At 35.5% G+C, this 18588-nt stretch overlaps 1 protein-coding gene across 9 annotated transcripts in view; it reads left to right on the top strand.

The window, feature by feature from the left end:
- HGF (hepatocyte growth factor) overlaps positions 1-18588 on the top strand; it is a 75039-nt gene that overhangs the window by 15228 nt on the left and 41223 nt on the right. For 4 of the 9 annotated variants that reach the window (XM_070264456.1, XM_070264454.1, XM_014739142.3 and 1 more), the window contains 3 exons: positions 3531-3673; positions 9669-9789; positions 11429-11547. In XM_070264456.1, the coding sequence (XP_070120557.1) occupies positions 3531-3673; positions 9669-9789; positions 11429-11547 (383 nt within the window). Of the gene's footprint in view, positions 1-3530; positions 3674-9668; positions 9790-11428; positions 11548-11954; positions 12323-18588 lie in introns of those variants that run through there. The other 5 variants (XM_070264457.1, XM_014739143.3, XM_070264458.1 and 2 more) reach the window with 3 other exon arrangements.

The raw sequence follows: 18588 nt of genomic DNA, 5'->3' as shown, positions 1-18588 counted from the left end.
GGGGGGGGCATAATTATGCAATAATTTTATTTCAGTAAACAGAGAGCAGTTAATTGGCCCACATGTAAAGAAAAAGAGTTAGTTGCTCCACATTGAGGTCAAGCCTGTGATCTCAGTCAGTTAACACCAGCTACTAAGTATCCAAGCTGATCAGCTTTGCCGTATTTCAGTAACAGAAAGTGACTAATTCTTTTCAAATAAGTTACTTACAATTATACACAAATACCTCTGAAACATAGTATTATCCTTATATTACAAAAAGAAAGGAACGATATAATTGGTTTTGCCCTCTCATAAGGATTTGATGGTGTCACTCCTGCAAAGTGAGGAAAACATTTTATTTAAATTGATAGATCTGTTTTTCATGAACAAAAGAATAGCTTTGGAAATCAGTCCTACCCTACTCAGGGAGAGCGAACTGGACTGACCCAGTGGAGGTCTTATTTCAACCGAAATACTCTATGATTGGGATTATCTGTGGGAGGAGTAAATGTGAAATAGATCTCCCTGGGAACTGGCTTCCCAGTCCAACCAGCTATTTTACCAACAAACATTTCCTTGTGATATAGAGGTATATGAGGGAGAGAATCATGTATATTAATCAAATTGTTTTTAATTCAGTGGGAGCAATACTTAATTTTCATCAGTTAGCTGCTTATTGGTGTATCTGTGTGGTAGCTTAACACTTTTGAGTTAACTAAGTATTAACTTTATGGGAAATGGAAAAAGAAATATGTCTGTGTCTAGAGGAGTGATTTATTGATGACTCCCTAAATTGAAATATTTTACAAGTGGCTTAATGGGAACATGATGATAGATGATGAAATTAGTATAGAAGCTTAACCAGAAAATCAGGTGACCTGATATCTACATCTATATCCTTCACTGGCCACCCAGCATTCATTAATGAAGCAGATGATGGAATAGGTCAGGTTTCCTAAAACGCAGTTTCTATTAATGAAAAGAAAAGGTCGCTAGCCTCCAGGAGATCTAATTTATATTTCAAAGTATATTTGGATATAACTCAATTTTAAATATTTCTTTACTTATCTCTTTTAAAGCCTTGCTAACAAAGACAAAGAACCAAAAACATTATGTATGTGAATAAAAGTTTATTATAGAACTTATTGACTGGCACAGGGCATATGTGTAATCGGTTCTCATAAACGGTTGTTGAATGAACACATATAAGTGAAAAGAGCAGGGTTAGGCTTTATCCATTGGTCAAGTATGGGAGGCTAAGGAACAGCAGGCTAAACACCTTAGAAGACAAAAGAAAACCAGTTAATTTGGGGAAAAAGTCGTATACACCAAAGAATAAGAGAAAAGATGATCCAGACTACTCTTTACTGTGCATGACCTAAGGAAGAATTTAATATGCATTGATACAGAATTGTGAAGATGTGCATCCTTTCTCTTCATTTCTTCATATTACATTTTATTAACTCTAGTGGGAAAACTTTACTCATCTTTTGGCCATATCTAGATTTGATTTCTACTTTATCTCGCTTCCTTCCTACTTGTATTTTTCCTACTAAATCATGGAATTCCTTCACTGCTTTTCACAGCTTCATTTTGGCTTTATGAATCCACTGGGAAGGTGTATGTATGTATATGTGTGTGTTTCTATGTGTATGTGTGTGTGTAACAAAAATCTTCTTTAAAATTGTGAATATTTAATACGTGTATATTTAACATGCTAAATCCATTATTTAGTTTCTTGAGTAAACGCAATACATAAAATGATACAGAATAAAGGACCTTATAATAATCTAATTCACTCTATTCATCTTATAGGTGAAGAAGTTGAAACCCAAAGAGTAAATAAATTGTTCAAAGGCTAATGTCATATGCTAGTTGGGTGATACATGAGGCAACAATATAGATTTTGTGATTAACAGTTACTTATTCTTACCACTCTACTATACCAAGATTTTTCATAAAATAGAACTATAGTAGAATATTTTTAAGTAAATTGATTAATGCATTACTTTATGAAAAAATATAAAGTTAAAGTCAGTTTTGGAAAATGACTATTTCATTATAAATTTCAATATATCAGCAATTTCATCAGTATTTCATTATAAATTTACTAGGAAAAGTTGGAGAAGTGGCAAAAATGAAAGAAAGTAAATTTCAAACAATGGCACAAACAAAAAACATCCTAAAATATTCTGGAATAATGGGGCTAAAATTAAGACAAAATGACTTATTTTTCATTTGAAAATTAAATACTGTTAGGAACTGTGAAATCATGATAAGCTTTAATTTTATGATAGTTTTTGTCAATTATATGGTTTAATCTCTTATGTTTTTTCCTCATATTTAAAATGCTAGTTTGTAATCCTTGGATTTCACTCTAATTTAAGTACCATTTAGAACTCAGAGGTCAGTAAAAGTAGAAATAAAGCTTTATAACAAAAATTGAACTGAATATTGAAAATGTAACTGGATTTTCAAACAAGTGTTTACTAGTGTCACCTACAGATGTATATTCTTTATTTGCGGTTTTTCGTGTGCAATCTAGCAGACAAGTGCAGTGTCACAGGCCAATGTCACAAGCAGTACAAAGGAATAAAAAGGCTTTGGATTTTTCTGATACTGTGTTGAAAAACTTTATGCTAGTAACAAAACTATAAATACGGCATTAGAAATTTTAAGTAAAGGTAATGTATTTCAGTCTCTGCACTAAAGGCTTACTTCTGTGAACTAAACCTGAAAACACCAAGCCCCAAGTCACAGAGAAAACTATTAAAATTTTTGAAGAGAATAAGCAATTCTGTTTTTCACTATGACTAAGTGGCATGTGCTTAATAATATGTAGCATCTATTGTGTCAATTACTCTTTGAACTTCTCAAAACAACCATATAAGGTATAAGATATTATAAGTTATGGTTCTGCTCAGTGTACAGGTAAGCCAACGGGCTGAGAGAGCCTAAACTACCTGCTGAGGTCTCCAGCTAGTAAAAGAGCAAGCTGAAATTTGAGTCCAGGTTTAATTTGATTCTAGACTCTTTGTTTGTATTACTTCATTAATCTGTTTCTCAATTGTGCAGAAGAAAAGGGGGCTATTCTTCATAAGAAAAGCAGTAAACAAAGAAGTAATTTATCTCAGATAAGCAATGTAATAGCGAGATTTCGTGGTCAATTGCAGTGTTTCTTCAGTTCTCTCCTAAGTGGCCTTGCTCAGTCACCTGCTGCCTTCAAGTGGAGCTTTGAAATTGTGGTTCAAAACTGTCAATTAAGTTCCAGCCTGATTGACTTTTAGCAAATCCAGAGACAAATCATTCTTAGTGATGCTGAATATGGGAATTCAGGTGAACGTTTATAAAATTTAAGTATTTTAAGAATGGGTAGACATTCTTGAATTCTTGAATGACAGAATTGAAGTTAAAATATATGGAGGTGTGAGACAGAATAAAGGATTTCTCTGCTTTCAGGAAAAACGTACCAACTAATTAGTAAAATTAATAGACCAAAAATCAAGTTGCATGCTCTTATACTGTAATGATTATCATTTTAAAACTAGCTTTTTGCCTTCGAGCTATCGGGGTAAAGACCTACAGGAAAACTACTGTCGAAACCCTCGAGGGGAAGAAGGGGGACCTTGGTGTTTCACAAGCAATCCAGAGGTACGCTACGAAGTCTGTGACATTCCTCAGTGTTCAGAAGGTAAATGAACCTGAATGCCATCTGGGGCACTCTGCCACCCCTTTGTGTAGAACTGCAGCTCACGTTACAGGTTAACAGGAACAAATCAGATCACAATAAATATGCTGTTTCTTCAAATGCAGCTATAGATGATTTGAGCATTTTTTACATAATGTTTTTAAAAACGATTATCATCAGATAAATGCAAAATAATGAAGCGAGTTATCAGTTTGAATTTCAACAGAGCCTGAGGTATCTCTTTGGGGAGAGTAAAAGTTTGGGCTTTCTCGTCCACTGTTGGGAGCTCACATACCTCAAAATCTGCTCCGGAATGAAACTGAGTCCTTTATAAGTAATGCTAATTATATTCACCTGGCACCTTCTTCTGCAGAAGTTTTGTCAAACCTACTCTGAAGTGGTGTGGCAAGGATATATGGATCCAGCAGAGAATATTGGAGGGGGTCACTGGAAGGTCGATATCCCCATGTGTGACTAGAACCAAATTTGATACATAGACTGGAGCTGAATACCATTTAGAATAGTTTATGAAGAGATCAAAACAGTAGCTGCCAAGCTGTCTTGAAGGCAAGCACCCTAAACCCGTGTCTATGCTTTTTACCTCCTCTGCCAACATAAAAGGGCACTGCCCTTACTTTTGTAGTGGAAAATTGAATAACTGACAAGAAGGAAGAGTAACCATGTCAGCATTGTATGTGATTTCATTTTTCATAGTTATCTGGTTATTCTGTTGGAAACTAAAATTCTAAAAATCTGAATGAAACATGGGTTAATAGGATTTTGAAGTACTTGGGGGCAGGGGCTGCTGGAATGCTGTCCAATTTTTATAGTAAGATATCTTACCTGTTTGTTATTAACCAAATATTTTTTTGAAATATTTCTTCCACAAATATCCGTTAAACATTAGGTTGATATTTATCACGTAAAAAGGCCATTGTTGGCTAATTGTCACAGAGAAGGTGAATTTGCTTTCTGTTGTTAGTTAATTTAAAATTCTCGGCTCCATGTGCTAGAGCCAGTTCCATCTCTGTTTGTAAATTCTTACTTTCCATTCTATATCATATTCTGTTCACTATAACTTCTTCATTGTTTTCTTTTCTTTTAAAAATAATAAACTGATCTGTGATAAAGTTACGAACAAGTCTGTTTTGTATGAATAAGTCTATAATTAATATTTGTCTTAAATTTACACATGGAAGAAAAAATCCTACTTCTAGGTAACTCTCCACGACAACAGTTTTCTGAGGTTGAAAGTCATTGGCAAGGAGTTTTGTTTGACCTGGGAAAGTGTTTTCAAGGGAAGTTAACTTGGTCAAACTTTAAACAGCTTAGCATTTATGATACCTGCCTGGTTTGTGTGGGAATGTGATTTTTCAATCCTTAGTTTTTAAGAAAAACCTTCATCAAAATACACTGGCGTAGATCTGGACCCATATGCAATGTAGAATAAATGTTCTAGAAAAGAAGTGATTGGGAAAATCCTGTTTCCACTTATCCTTATCTCATTTAAATATACATCTCTAATATCCTTTAATAATTTGAGGTCATTGCACCTCTCTTAAAAGGTTGCTCATTAGTATTAGTGGCACATGATGCTATTGGCATTGTGGTAGTAAAGGTTGCAGATATGATTTTTCTGGGAACAATTAGAGGTCTGATAGCATAGAATGACCCTCCTGTGAAAGAAGTGATCAACACCTGACCTATAGGCCAAACATATTTCAGGAAGTGTGAATTGAGCTGTGATATTTAAATGCATGCTAAAATGAACAATGTTTTAGCAGGATTTTAGTGAATAGGATCTAAAATAAGAAGCATTGTCACTACACTAATAGAAAAAAGCATGCTGTTTATAAAACAGATAATACAAAATATACAAAATAATGTAGATATGATGTAAACGTCTATTAAAATACATATAAGAGGGAGAAACCTCAAAATCCAGGATGCTTAAACAGTATAATGGGTGAGCTATTTTTATCTATGCATATTAATTTCTTAAATGGCAACTTCCAAAGGTTATGTCATTATGGATGAGGTAGTAATGATCAAATCATTTTGTATATTTAAAATTAAACCAGAAAAAGGCCTGTGGTCAAACTTTGGACTGTTCTTTTGAAAAAGACATGTAAAACACTATATATATTTTGAAGTTTTTGTAACTATATTAAAGTCTTGGCTAAATAATCATCTGAAATTTTGATTCATAAAGGAAATATATCTGGTATCCAATAACTAATATTTTCTTATAATTTAAACCTTTGAAATATATTAAGCATTCCAAAAGAAAATGAACACTCTTATCACATTTAGAACTTTACATAATTGTGTGAAGAAAATATTACAATTAACATTTAATTCAAGGAAAACTGAGGTATGTAAAATTCAATTTTTTGTTGTAACATTTACTTGGGATTTAAAATAAAGCAATCACTAGTCTTTGGAACAGATGTTATATGTAATGATTGTCAAATATTCAAGTAAATACATTTTATTAAACCATAATCATTATTTTTTAATACCTTACACTTTAAATCCCAAATAATACTGCCATAACTTTATTTATGTGATTCTATGCTCTGTGTGGAGAAAGACTTTTAAAACTAAAGATTAAAATAAAACTATTATTTATAAATGTGGATTTGTGAGACTATTCATATTTTAAACATTCAGTTTTGTTAAAGTGATCACCAGCATGGATTTCTCTCAGAGATATTCTCAAAGTAGTTATTTTAGTCTGTAAACTCAGATTACCTGTGGTTTTATGATTGAGAAAAAGGAACACAGTATTTTTTTTAGTTTAATTGGTTAGTATGATGAGAAAGATGTTAAATTAATCCTACTTATATTACAATTCAGGTGTAGTTTTTGTAGTTTTCTACTATCATTTAAGCCAGAACTATATTTAGAAAAAAAAATTCTACTTTTAAATAGAAACATTTATTTAGTTTGAGTTTATATAATCTGGAAAAGTATTTTGCTCTTTATTTTTAAAGGCAAGAACTTGCTGGAATGGTTAAATAATAATACACTGGCAAGAATAGAGAGATCCCAAATGAAATAGAGCAGGAAGTGCAATCCTCACCCTCTTGCACTATTATATAGATCATGCTTTCACCTGGTTCCTTGAGTAAGTGGACTTGGTTTCCACCTGTACTGCCTGACTTTGAGTTGGGAAAACTTAGAAGATTCTTAGAATTCTGGAAGTTAGAAAAGTGAATATGAGTTCACAATTTGGCTTTCTTGAGGTAATTTTTATGGCTAACCTGAAGGTCTGATGCAATGGTAGAACAACAAACTTTTCAGTCTTAGATAAAATGGCCAATCTAGTTGCTTTTTTTCATGACCTCCTTTCCCCCCATCCTTCAATAAGTGAGGATCCAACAGGAGGCCAACCTACTCTTGTAAACAAGAAGGCAGAGGGTAATGGGGGCAATGTTGAAAAAGGCAGGGAGAGTGACTTTATAAATTTATCAGTCTATCTTAAGGTATGACCAATTAGAATGTGTAGGAAACAATTTAAAATATGTAGGACAAAAAGGCAATTAAGACACTGGAAAGAACACTGGACTATGGGTCAGAGACCTGTGTTCCAGGCACAGATTTGACATTTTCTGTTTTAGGTAAGTCCCTTAAAACTTTTGTGAGCCTTGTTTTCCTCACTGCAAGGATCAAATGATTTCTTATTTGCTAGAAGTGCTGAATAATCACAGAACATGTAACTATAATATATTTAGCATCTCAGTCGTACCACAAGATATATTTAATTCCCACCCCAACAACAACTTTCATTGCCTTCCAAAATCTAGCATTGTTCTTGTTAACTTTTAATATGTTTTTAAAATCTCATTAGGTCTGCACCTGCATCCACAACTCTCTTCACCTTACTATAAACATAGCATACTAATTCATGTTTCTGTACCATTTTATGTTATTTTGCCCTTTATAATTTATCCAAATCTCATCTATCCTTCAAGATCCAGTGAAATCAATTCTCTCCCAAAAAGCCATTTTTAGAATAGAACAAATTATCTACAGATTTGCTACTCATTGTGAGGTCCAAGGATCAGAAATATCAGCATCCCCTGGGAGCTTGTTACTAATACCTCAGCTCTGATTTACTGAATCAGAACTTGCCCTTTTACAAGATCTCAAAGTGACTTTTATGCATATTGAAGTTTGAAGAAGCATTGAATTGATCTACCACACTCACTTCAGAAAATAGTCCTCTTAATAGAATTACCTGTTTCATTTGTGTAGCTGTTTTTCCTTAAGAAACTTAAAAATCCTAAAGTCCAGAAAAAATGTTTTATAATAATGCCCATAGTACAGCTTCCCAGAAAATAAACTTATTTACTCTCATGAGAAAGGGATATACTCATAAACTGTATTTGCTGATGGAGACAAAATAGGTATATCCTGATTCCTGAGTACTATACAAGGTTAGAAATTGTACATTTGGATATTTACCTCTTATGTTTGACCATAGCATTCTATTCTACTTTTTCATTCAATATAAAGAAGCAAACAACTGTGATAAATGCCACATCATTTTCTGTGAAGATATCAAACCTTGCATTCTTTTAAAAAAAAGGAGCTAAATAAATCTGTACCCCATTCAAATGGAAAGCTGAAATGTGATAATGCATAACATATGTCGAGCATTTCAATATGCAAATGACCTTGGCCAACCAGAGCACCTTTATCAATATGCTCTTGGACTCCTCTTATTTATAGCTCAGGTGCTTACTGACTGTTCTCTGAGAAATCTCAGTATCAAATGAGAGGAAGCTGAATTTTGGTCCCTTGTCTTAGTTCGCAGATTAACCTACATGACAACAAGTAGATGAATCAAGCCAAAGGGTTTCATGTTTGGGGAAGTTAATAATTAAGGTCCTATTAGATTATAAAAATGAAAGGTTCAAAAGTGATGATTCTAATGTTATACCCCAAAATACTACAAATACTCATTAGGCTATATCTCAGTGGATAAAACAAACATTCATATCTTTTCCCCACTTCAGCTAAAGTTAGATGATCAGTAATCACAAGATACAAATGGTGTGTTTGGGGAAGTTTTTCGGATTTGTAGGAAAACCAAGCAAGGATTTATTCCACAGGATTCCTGCTGTGCTACAGATTAACCTATCCATTTGAGAAGCCTCATTTTCAGCTAGTTGATGTGATTCAGAGTTTGTGTGTCATAAAAGGCCAGCCAGAAAAGAATTATTAACTAACCTCCCAGAGTCATCAGTAAGATCCTGCATAATCAGAGCACCTTATATATTTTACAATGTGTACAAGAAGTTCAATAGTAGGTCACCCTTTATCCTCAGCTAGATAGGAATGTGAGCCTGCCCAGTTATTCGACTTGGATGTTCACTAACAGAAATGAAGCATGATTTCTTCTTTTCTTCTTTTTCTTCATGATTTCTTCTTCATGGAAAATATCCATGTTCTTTGAATAGTACCAGAGTGCCAGATTTCTATCCAAAGATGGTCTCTCAAGTCTATCTGGTTCTGATTTTGGCATTAACCATAGGAGAATGACATGTACTCATTTTAAATTATGTATTTCCTGTATGTGTATTTGGAGGATAAGTTGAGAGAAGAGCACTATTGTGCTGTCAGTATAGATACTGAGATCCTTTGCATTTTAGACCAACAAAGGGAAGATCCCCAAGGTTCCATCTTATGTTTTCAGTGTCTACATACCTTTGGACACATTGAAAAATTAGAAAGGCAGCATTCTGGCTCTATGATAAATCTGTTTGACGCTAACTACAAAACCCCGTTTAAACTATATGAAGAGTTCTGTAGGGAGTATTTTATGCCACTATTTTATGAACATTAGGCCCTAATTTAAAGTTAAAATGGTTGTAAGCATTTCTAAAAATCTTTCTGCTAAACAGGTGATTTACTGTTCTTTAAAAGGAACAGTGGTGGTCCTGATTTTGCTGTCAGAAGCAATTAACATGCCATACTTTAATTTTATTAGTTGAATGCATGACCTGCAATGGGGAAAGTTATCGTGGTCCCATGGATCATACAGAATCAGGCAAGATTTGTCAGCGCTGGGATCATCAGACACCACACCGGCACAAATTCTTGCCAGAAAGGTAAAATACCACCAAATCATGCTTCCAGTGATTCTTTTTACATACCATTATTTACTCCATGACAAACTGCCATGGAAATTCTCTATATATGATGTTTTTTGGATAGTCTTGGGGAAAAGGGATTTATGATGAAGTATATGAGAATGCTGGTTACACCTTCAGCTGGTTTTGGGTGACTAGGTTAAGAGTTCCTGAAATCAGGATGGTCCTGAACACAGGAGCATCAATGGGGTGCAGAAGGGAAGCACTAACAGAAGCTTCCTCTTTCTCTTCCATAGCAGAAAAAAAGGCCCATTCGATATTGACCACTTTGACAGGCCCAAGCTGTGGGAGGAGGCATTATTGCCAAATACAAACCAATCTCCTTCTAAAGCCACATCTTCAGTGACTTAGGTAAAGTAGGGTCACATTTGTGACACTATGACATAGGTCATGCTCATAGAAAGGGAATGAAAAGTGAAGCAAACAATTCTTTTGCTTGGTTTATTCTGGTGTATTTTGAAATTGCCAATCTGGAGAAGTCAGGTAACCAAGTCTACTTTTCTCCTCAGAGGTAGGTTTTGAGTTTAAATAGTTAAAAAAAAAAAATATGTCTGGGTCCAGCCCAGTGGCTCAGCGGTTAAGTTCACACGTTCCGCTTCTCGATGGCCCGGGGTTCGCTGGTTCGGATCCCGGGTGCGGACGTGGTGCTGCTTGGCAAAAGCCATGCTGTGGTAGGTGTCCCACGTATTAAAGTAGAGGAAGATGTGCATGGATGTTAGCTCAGGGGCAGTCTTCCTCAGCAAAAAGAGGAGGATTGACAGCAGTTAGCTCAGGGCTACTCTTCCTCAAAAAAAAAAAAAAGTCTACTTTGGCCCATTCATTTCACATGAAACTTGTAGCTGAAAAAAGAAAAAGTGAATTCTCTTGTTTTTATTATAAAGAATAAATGTACAAATAATTATAGAGGAAACTGTCCCTACCTTTTTTGGAAATTGCTGACAGATTTTTTTCTTTCTTCTTTCTCTTTTTGTTTTTTTGTTGTTCTTTTAAATGAAATTAAAACTCTCATTTATTTTTAAGTTCATCTCTTGTCTTTTAAGTGAGAACAGAAAGGATATGGTAGCAATTAAAATCAAGTCACCAATTCAGGACTCTGTTAATTTAGAGGGAAGAGGGTATAGAGAAAGTGGTGTGATGGAGTTTGTCTCTGGCTCTGGTGGAGGTGAGGGCATGACCCAGAAAGGCTCTATTTCCAAAATTGAGCTATCATTAGTAACAGAGCTATTGAAACCTGACTTTCAGTTTGAACTTTAAGCTTGGCCCAGAAAAGGACCTGTTTTCTTAATGAGCATTCTACATGAGGTCATGTTTATGTAATCTTTCTTAATTGGGCTTTGTGACAAAGGCATTCAGTTTGGGACCTCAACTGGTGGATAAGTACCAAATGGACCTAACTTACCAGCAAAAGGGATGGTACTCTATACTTACTAGAATCTGTAAGTTAATAGATTTAGCAGTCCTTGTAAGGCAAAACAGGAAACTTCTTTTTTCCCCAGCTAGTAGCATCTGAGCTGAGTCGAAAATTATTTTGTGAGTTGTGGGCTGGGTGGTGTTTCTAGGCAGATTTATGTGACACTTTTCTTGGTGTGGTTTGCAGATATCCTGACAAGGGCTTTGATGATAATTATTGCCGCAATCCTGATGGCAAGCCGAGGCCATGGTGCTATACTCTTGACCCTGACACCCCCTGGGAGTACTGTGCAATTAAAGTGTGCGGTAAGTTAGGGTCAAATTTATTGCTTCCTTTTCCTCTCACAGACTGGATCTAAGCAGGTGATTATTAGTGAGACAGGTTAACAACTATTTCACTTGATGCTTTAATGGGTGCAGGTTTTAATATTTTAAAAATGTGTCACATAATCCTACACAATCTTTTGAATTTTCAGAGAGCCATTATTTTGAAAGAGATAAATACACAAGTGCACACATATACACAAAATATTTATACTTAGGGTAAAGGCCTAAACATTCTCATGTTGTCAAGAAAAAGAAAAAAATTCCAGAGAGGGAGAAAGAAGTCAGGGAATAAGTGCGGTATTATAAACGTCATCAGAGCCATAAAAGCTAGGACCTTAGATTCTTACTTTCCAATCCTGTATACTTTCCCTATTCTTCCTCACCAGACATAACATGAGCTATCAACTGACTGTGAACCTCTTCTGGTGAATGACAGAGGCTGCCATGAAGAATAATAAGTCTGATAGAAGCTTCTTATAGGTGTCTTTCATCTCTAGTAGCCAATCCTCACCTCTCTGGCTGTCCTTGTACGCACACTGCATTCTGTTTCAACCTGTTTTTCAGCAGTTCTAGTCTTTTTCTATATATTGACCTTTACCCAGTTGTCCTGAATTTATAATAAAAAGCTTCTTTTCTCATTTGCTTTGTGTTATGCCTTTAAATCTGTACTTGTCCCTTTCCTCCAGAGTTAACACACATTTTTACTGTTCCCTGAAATAATCCTAAATAAAAATTAGTTATAGACATGTCTTTATTTCTATGAGTACAGGTCTTATTTTTTTCAACTGGATCCTAAAATGCTTTAAGACCAGTAGAACTGCATAAATTCAGTAAAGTGTAATAATGTTATAAATTGATTTGATAACATAAAGATATGTATATAGAGAGAGCCATAAAAAGACAAATAATCCGCATAAGATCAGGTATGAGCTCCCAGAATGATAAATATACAATTGTGAGGATATGGTTAAGTCTTTGTGTATTTTACCAGAACAGCATGATAAGGATATTTCTTTGAACAAGTATTTAAATTCAGTATTATCCACACTACGATACTGCCAGGATAATCTCTCTCCACTTAAACCTGCTAATAAAAGGAAATGTTTTAGACCACTCAAATAAAGCCCACAGAGAAGGGATGTGCCTGGCATATGTGAAATAACTGCAGATTCTGGAAGGTTCTCAATGTGAACACAATGTTCACAGAAATTGAGTCATCTGTTTGGTCCTTTAAGATAAAAGATAACTCCTATGACAGTATTTCTCTGTATAGGTTGAGTTAGTTCCACTCATTGACTTTTTAAATCTTGTTAATCTTTCCATAATTCTAGATCATTTAAGTACAATAAACTACCTGTTTCCTTTCTGTTTTCGTGTTTTAGATACTCTTATAAATCATCTCTGGAATAAGACCAGTATAAATACACACACACACACACACACACAAACACACACACACTCACATGCACACTCACCAGCACATTCATCCTTTAATTGGAATGCACACACCAAAAAAATCCAAGTGTTACCCTCCTCTTCAGTTCCCAACCAATCTTTGGCTATTTTTAAGACATTGGGAGAGGAAAGAAATAGAATGAATGTGGCACTTCCTAACTATTACATAGATTTCTTTTTCTTTTCTATCCAAAGAGAAGTTGGCGTATTATGTAACTAACATGCAATAATTCCAATGGCTTTGTTAAACAGAGGGTGGTGTTTATAAGATGTTAATTCTAAGAAAGTGGTGGTAGAATTTGTGAGCCAAACTTATATAGCTACAATTAAAATAAGCTTTTGAGCTGTGGGAATATTTTGGAAGTATTTCTTTACAAGACAGCTTTTAGTTTGTAAAATTGTATCTTGAGACTGCACTTTTTATTAAAATGAATGAAGCGAAGTTAACATTCTGGAACTCTGGAAAGCATGAGAGAGAATGTTTTGCGAATATTCTTCCAAATATTTTGGCTTACATGTATAGTAAAGTCTATAATGCAAAACCAAGAAATTTGGTGGTGGTTTCAATTGTGTATTAGTTTTCTACTGCTGCATGACAAATTACCAAAAACTTCGCGCCTTAAAATAACACACATTTCTTATCTCATAGTTTCTATGGGTCAGAAGTCCAGGCATTAATCATGTGGGTTCTCTGCTTAGGATCTCACAAGGCCATGATCTAGGTGCCCACCACACTTACTGTCTCATTTATAACTCAGTGTCTCATTCCAAGTTCACTCATTGTTGGCAGAATTCAGTTTCTTGTGGATATAGTGCTGAAGTCCTCAGCTCTTAGAAACCAGTTGATGTTTCCTACCATATGACCTTCTCTACAAAATGGCAGTTTACTTCTTCAAGGCCAACAGGATAGCTTTCTGCCTCTGACCCCTAAACCTTGTTTTAAAGAGCTCTCCTGATTAGGTCAGACACATCTATAGTAATCTCCCTTTAATTAACTTAGAATCAACTGATTAGAGATTTTAATTACATCTACAAAATCTCTTCACTTTTGTTGTACAATATAAGTTAATCACAGGAGTGGCTCTCCTGTCATATCCACAAGTTCTACCCACACTCAAGGGGAGGGGATTATACAGAGTGTACACCAACGAGTGGGAATCTTGGGGCCCATATTAGAATTCTGTATACCACACACATATTTACATGCACTGGTTGTAACAGAATATTGATTATCACTTTTTGTTTGTGTCCTTCTATTCTTGGGTGAGCTTTTTGATTATCTCTCAGTCCTGACTACTTGAATCCATTCTGAGTTTTCAACATGTTTGAATAATAGAGTTGATGATTCTGTTATTTATCCTCTCATAAGTTGAAGGAGGAGTTTTAAACTCTTGTTTTATTAAATAATAACTGTATTAGAAAACTAGAGTTGCCACTATTTATTTAACACCTACAGAAAGCAGCTGTCCATCTACTATCAATAATCCTCATTTCACTTCTACAAATGACTGTGATTAGGTGTAAGGAAAGGTTTACAAAGATATGGACTGGTGGAGAAACATTGCAGTATCAAGACATGGCAATTAGGTTGATATGGGTAGGAATGGGATGAAAACAGAGAAATGGAAGAAGATGAGAAAAATAATATTGATGGAGGCAGGTCAAGTAGAATCCAAGAGTAGTCCATCCAGTTGCCATTAGAAACACTGAAAAATTAAGCAGAGAGAGTGGTCTTACCTGATTTGTGATAGTAGTCTCCAAATTGGTGTCCACAAAACCCAGGAGAACACAAAGACTGTCCTAAGGGTCTGTGGACATGGATAGCTTAAAGGGTTCAAAGTCCAGCTCCTCTGCTTCTATACGAATTCTTTCCCAAAGTTTTCTGCTTGAGATGCACATATTCCTAAGGAATCAGTCAAATTCAACATCCTACCTTACCATTCACAACTACCCTTGCCTACTTTACTGAACAAAGGTAGACTGCCCACCCTTCCTGAGTGGTTTATTGTACTGGAATATAAAAACCTTGGGATTACTAAACAAAGAATCCTTTGAAAATACTATGTATTCATGCTATTTATTATTTATGTACTACTAATAATTCTGTAATTCTATCCAGAATATGTACATATATATACATATGTGTATTTGTGTGTTTAGCGTATGTGTGTATTTATCTCTTAGAATTTTGTAGTCCCCAAAAATTTAAAAAATTAATCTCAATATATGAAAATCTTTCAGAAAAGTTTGACGGGGTAAGGAATAAAAGACTCTCTAACATGAAATAAAATACATTGCATTGCAATAACATTCTGTGGGTAAAGTAGAATGGAAAAATGATTCAAGGAGAAAAAAATTTGATAATGTACCTTTTATCTGGAAACAGGTACTCATCAAATCACTGTGGTATTTAAAGTCCATTAAATCCGCTTAAAAGAGTGATATAAATTTTTTTGTATAAATAATAGTGAAAATATGCTAGAAATCATATCTTTTGAAACTAAACTTGCCATAAAAAGTGTAGATGTCAACTTAAAAGCATGAGAGGGAATATGAATAATTGTTCAAAATTCTTCTAGTAACAAAAGCAGAAAACAAAAAACAACCAACATTTAAGGACCAGTGACCCAGAAGAATTGCAATACATTTCGAGTAATTGGCATGGAGAAGGCTGAGAAAGGAGACAGAGTCCGATAAGAGCTGATTTTAACAGGCCAGTAACAAAAAAAGAGAATGTGAGCTAGGGCAGTAAGCAGTGGGAATAAGAAGGTGAGGGAGGACATGAACAATGTTAAAGAGGTAAAATGTCCAGTTTATAATGACAAATTGGATGTAGTGGAAAATGAGATGGGGAAAGAGAAAAGTCTAAAAGTTCCTAAGTTATTGGGTAGATGATGCATATTTGAGAGTGGTATAAATCTGAGGAGAAAGATAATAAGTTTAGTTCTGCCTTTGTTGAGATGCAAGTGTTTGATGTCTGTGCTTACAGCACATCTAAGTTCAGTCTTCTCTGAAGGTCATGCAAAGTCTTAAGTCAACAGTGATGGCAAAAGCCTTAGGCCTAGCCGCACTCCCAGGGAGCACATAGAGAATATAAAGAGGGTTGTTTAGGGGCTGGCCCCGTGGCCGAGTGGTTAAGTTCGCGCGCTCCGCTGCAGGCGGCCCAGTGTTTCGCTGGTTCGAATCCTGGGTGCGGACATGGCGCTGCTCGTCAGACCACGCTGAGGCAGCGTCCCACATACCGCAACTAGAAGAACCCACAGCGAGAAATATACATCTATGTACTGGGGGGCTTTGGGGAGAAAAAGGAAAAAATAAAATCTTTAAAAAAAAGAGGGTTGTTTAACACTTCCTAGATTCTGTGGATATAGAAGTGAAAAAAACAGGCCCAGGCCTATGATAAAACTGAAATTTCAGAGCTTTAGCACAAACTAGTAAAGTAAAGGTTGACATCGCCTTGACATTGGGATATTCCCACCTTTCAGAGCCAAGGTTTTGAATACTGCTCTCAGTTCCTTTTATTTGTTCTTTGTTTCTTTTTTTCTTTTTAAAGATTGGCACCTGGGCTAACAACTGTTGCCAATCTTCCTTTTTTTTTTTTTAAGGATTGGCACCTGGGCTGACAACTGTTGCCAATCTTTTTTTTTTTTTTCCTTTTCTGCTTTATCTCCCCAACCCCGCCCTGTACACAGTTGTATATCTTAGTTGCAGGTCCTTCTAGTTGTGGGATGTGGGACACCTCCTCAACGTGGCCTGATGAGCAGCGCCATGTCTGCGCCCAGGATCCGAACCCTGGGCCGCCGCAGCAGAGCGCGCGAACTTAACCACTCGGCCATGGAGCTGGCCCTCCTTTTATTTGTTAAAAAGCTGAATGAACCACAAATTTGTTCCTGTCACTTCGTTTCCAATCTTCTAATCTTACAATCAGTTTATCACTGAAAGTGAAGGATGAATGTTACTCATCACCTGACAAACGTGTGCCAGGGTGTCTAGGACAGGCCTTCTCAGTCTTCCTTCACCATACTCCTCAGAAGGTGATGTCTACCCAAACGGCAGTAGCCCACAAATATGCTGGCTATATAACTTTTAAGACTTCCAGGTATATGGAATTTTAAGACATTGCACACATATAAAAAGATTGGCAGTTCTCCATAGTGCCTGAATGTAGTACTGATTTTCTTATGGCTTTTCCCTATAATAACTTCATATTCTGAGTAACACTTTGCTATATAGATTAGTTCACTGCTTTTCAGAGAGAAATAATATTTGTTGGGACTAATTGTATTTTTCTGAAGTGAACTTTAATAGCTCTCTGGCAATTGAAAAGCCATCTTGTGGTTGATGTCCTTTAGAAAATCTCATTGATTATCTAAATCAGTTGTTCATAAGCTTATTGGACTAAAGATGTCTTTACATTCTTTAACATTATTGAGAACCCCAAATTGTCTATGTGGGTTATATAAATCAATATTTACTGTATTGGAAATTAAAACATAAATTTTTAAAAAAGCATTTATTAATTCATTTAAAAATAATAATCTCATTGGATATTAATATATTTTAAATGAAAAATAACTATATTTTTTCAGAAAAATAGGGAGAGCAATGGCATTGTTCTAGATTTTTTGCAAATTTCTTTAATATCACCTTAATTAGAAGAAGATAGCTGAGTGTCTCATATTTGCTTCTGCATTCAGTCTTTTGGGATATCATATATAAAGTGTAGTCTGGGAATTTCGCTGTATAAAGGACAAATGATGTCTTAGCATTGTTATGAAAATAGTTTTGATCTCCTGTGGTTTTTTATCTCCTTTGAAAATAGTTTTTGATCTTTTGATCCTGAAAGGATCTCCAGAACCCTAGGAGTCCCTCTGAGAACTTTTTTGGTACATATTAGACATATAAGGCTGATGTGGTCCCAATGGAGTACACTAACTAGGAGATGCTTGTTGGCTGCTCAGCAACACACCTGGTTGGAGACTTCTATCATTTATTATCTTTTTCTCTGATTTTCTTCATTTATCCTGTAGGATGGTCTAATCTGCTTTTTAAGCTATCTTCTGGATTATTGGTACCACCATTTACACAGTTTAAAATTCAAAAGCCTAGAATAATCCTAGGCATGCCCTTTCCTTCACTCCTCACATTTGATCCATCCTCAGACCTGTCAATTTTAGCTTCTATGTACCTCTCAAATATGACCTTTTCACTCCATCACTGTCTCCTTTATCCAAAAGGGTATTATTTTTCATGTTGAATTTTTGAATAGCCTTCTGAGTGGAGTTGTATCTATATTCACTAGTTTTCCCCTCCAATCCTTTCTCCACACTACAAATAGAGTAATATTTTAAAAATCTGAGTATATTGGGGCTGGCCCTGTGGCCGAGTTAAGTTTGCCTGCTCCACTTCAGCAGCCCAGGGTTTTGCCAGTTCGGATCCTGGGTGTGACCTAGCACTGCTTATCAGGCCATGCTGAGGTGGCGTCCCACATAGCACAATCAGAAGCGCCTACAACTAGAATAAACAACTATGTATGGGGTGGGGGGGCTTTGGGGAGAAAGAAAA

This window comes from Equus caballus, chromosome 4 (assembly GCF_041296265.1).
Source record: "Equus caballus isolate H_3958 breed thoroughbred chromosome 4, TB-T2T, whole genome shotgun sequence".
Classification (NCBI taxonomy): Eukaryota; Metazoa; Chordata; class Mammalia; order Perissodactyla; family Equidae; genus Equus; species Equus caballus.
Note: the sequence above shows the minus strand (reverse complement) of the source record. Positions and strands in the feature narration are given on the sequence as shown.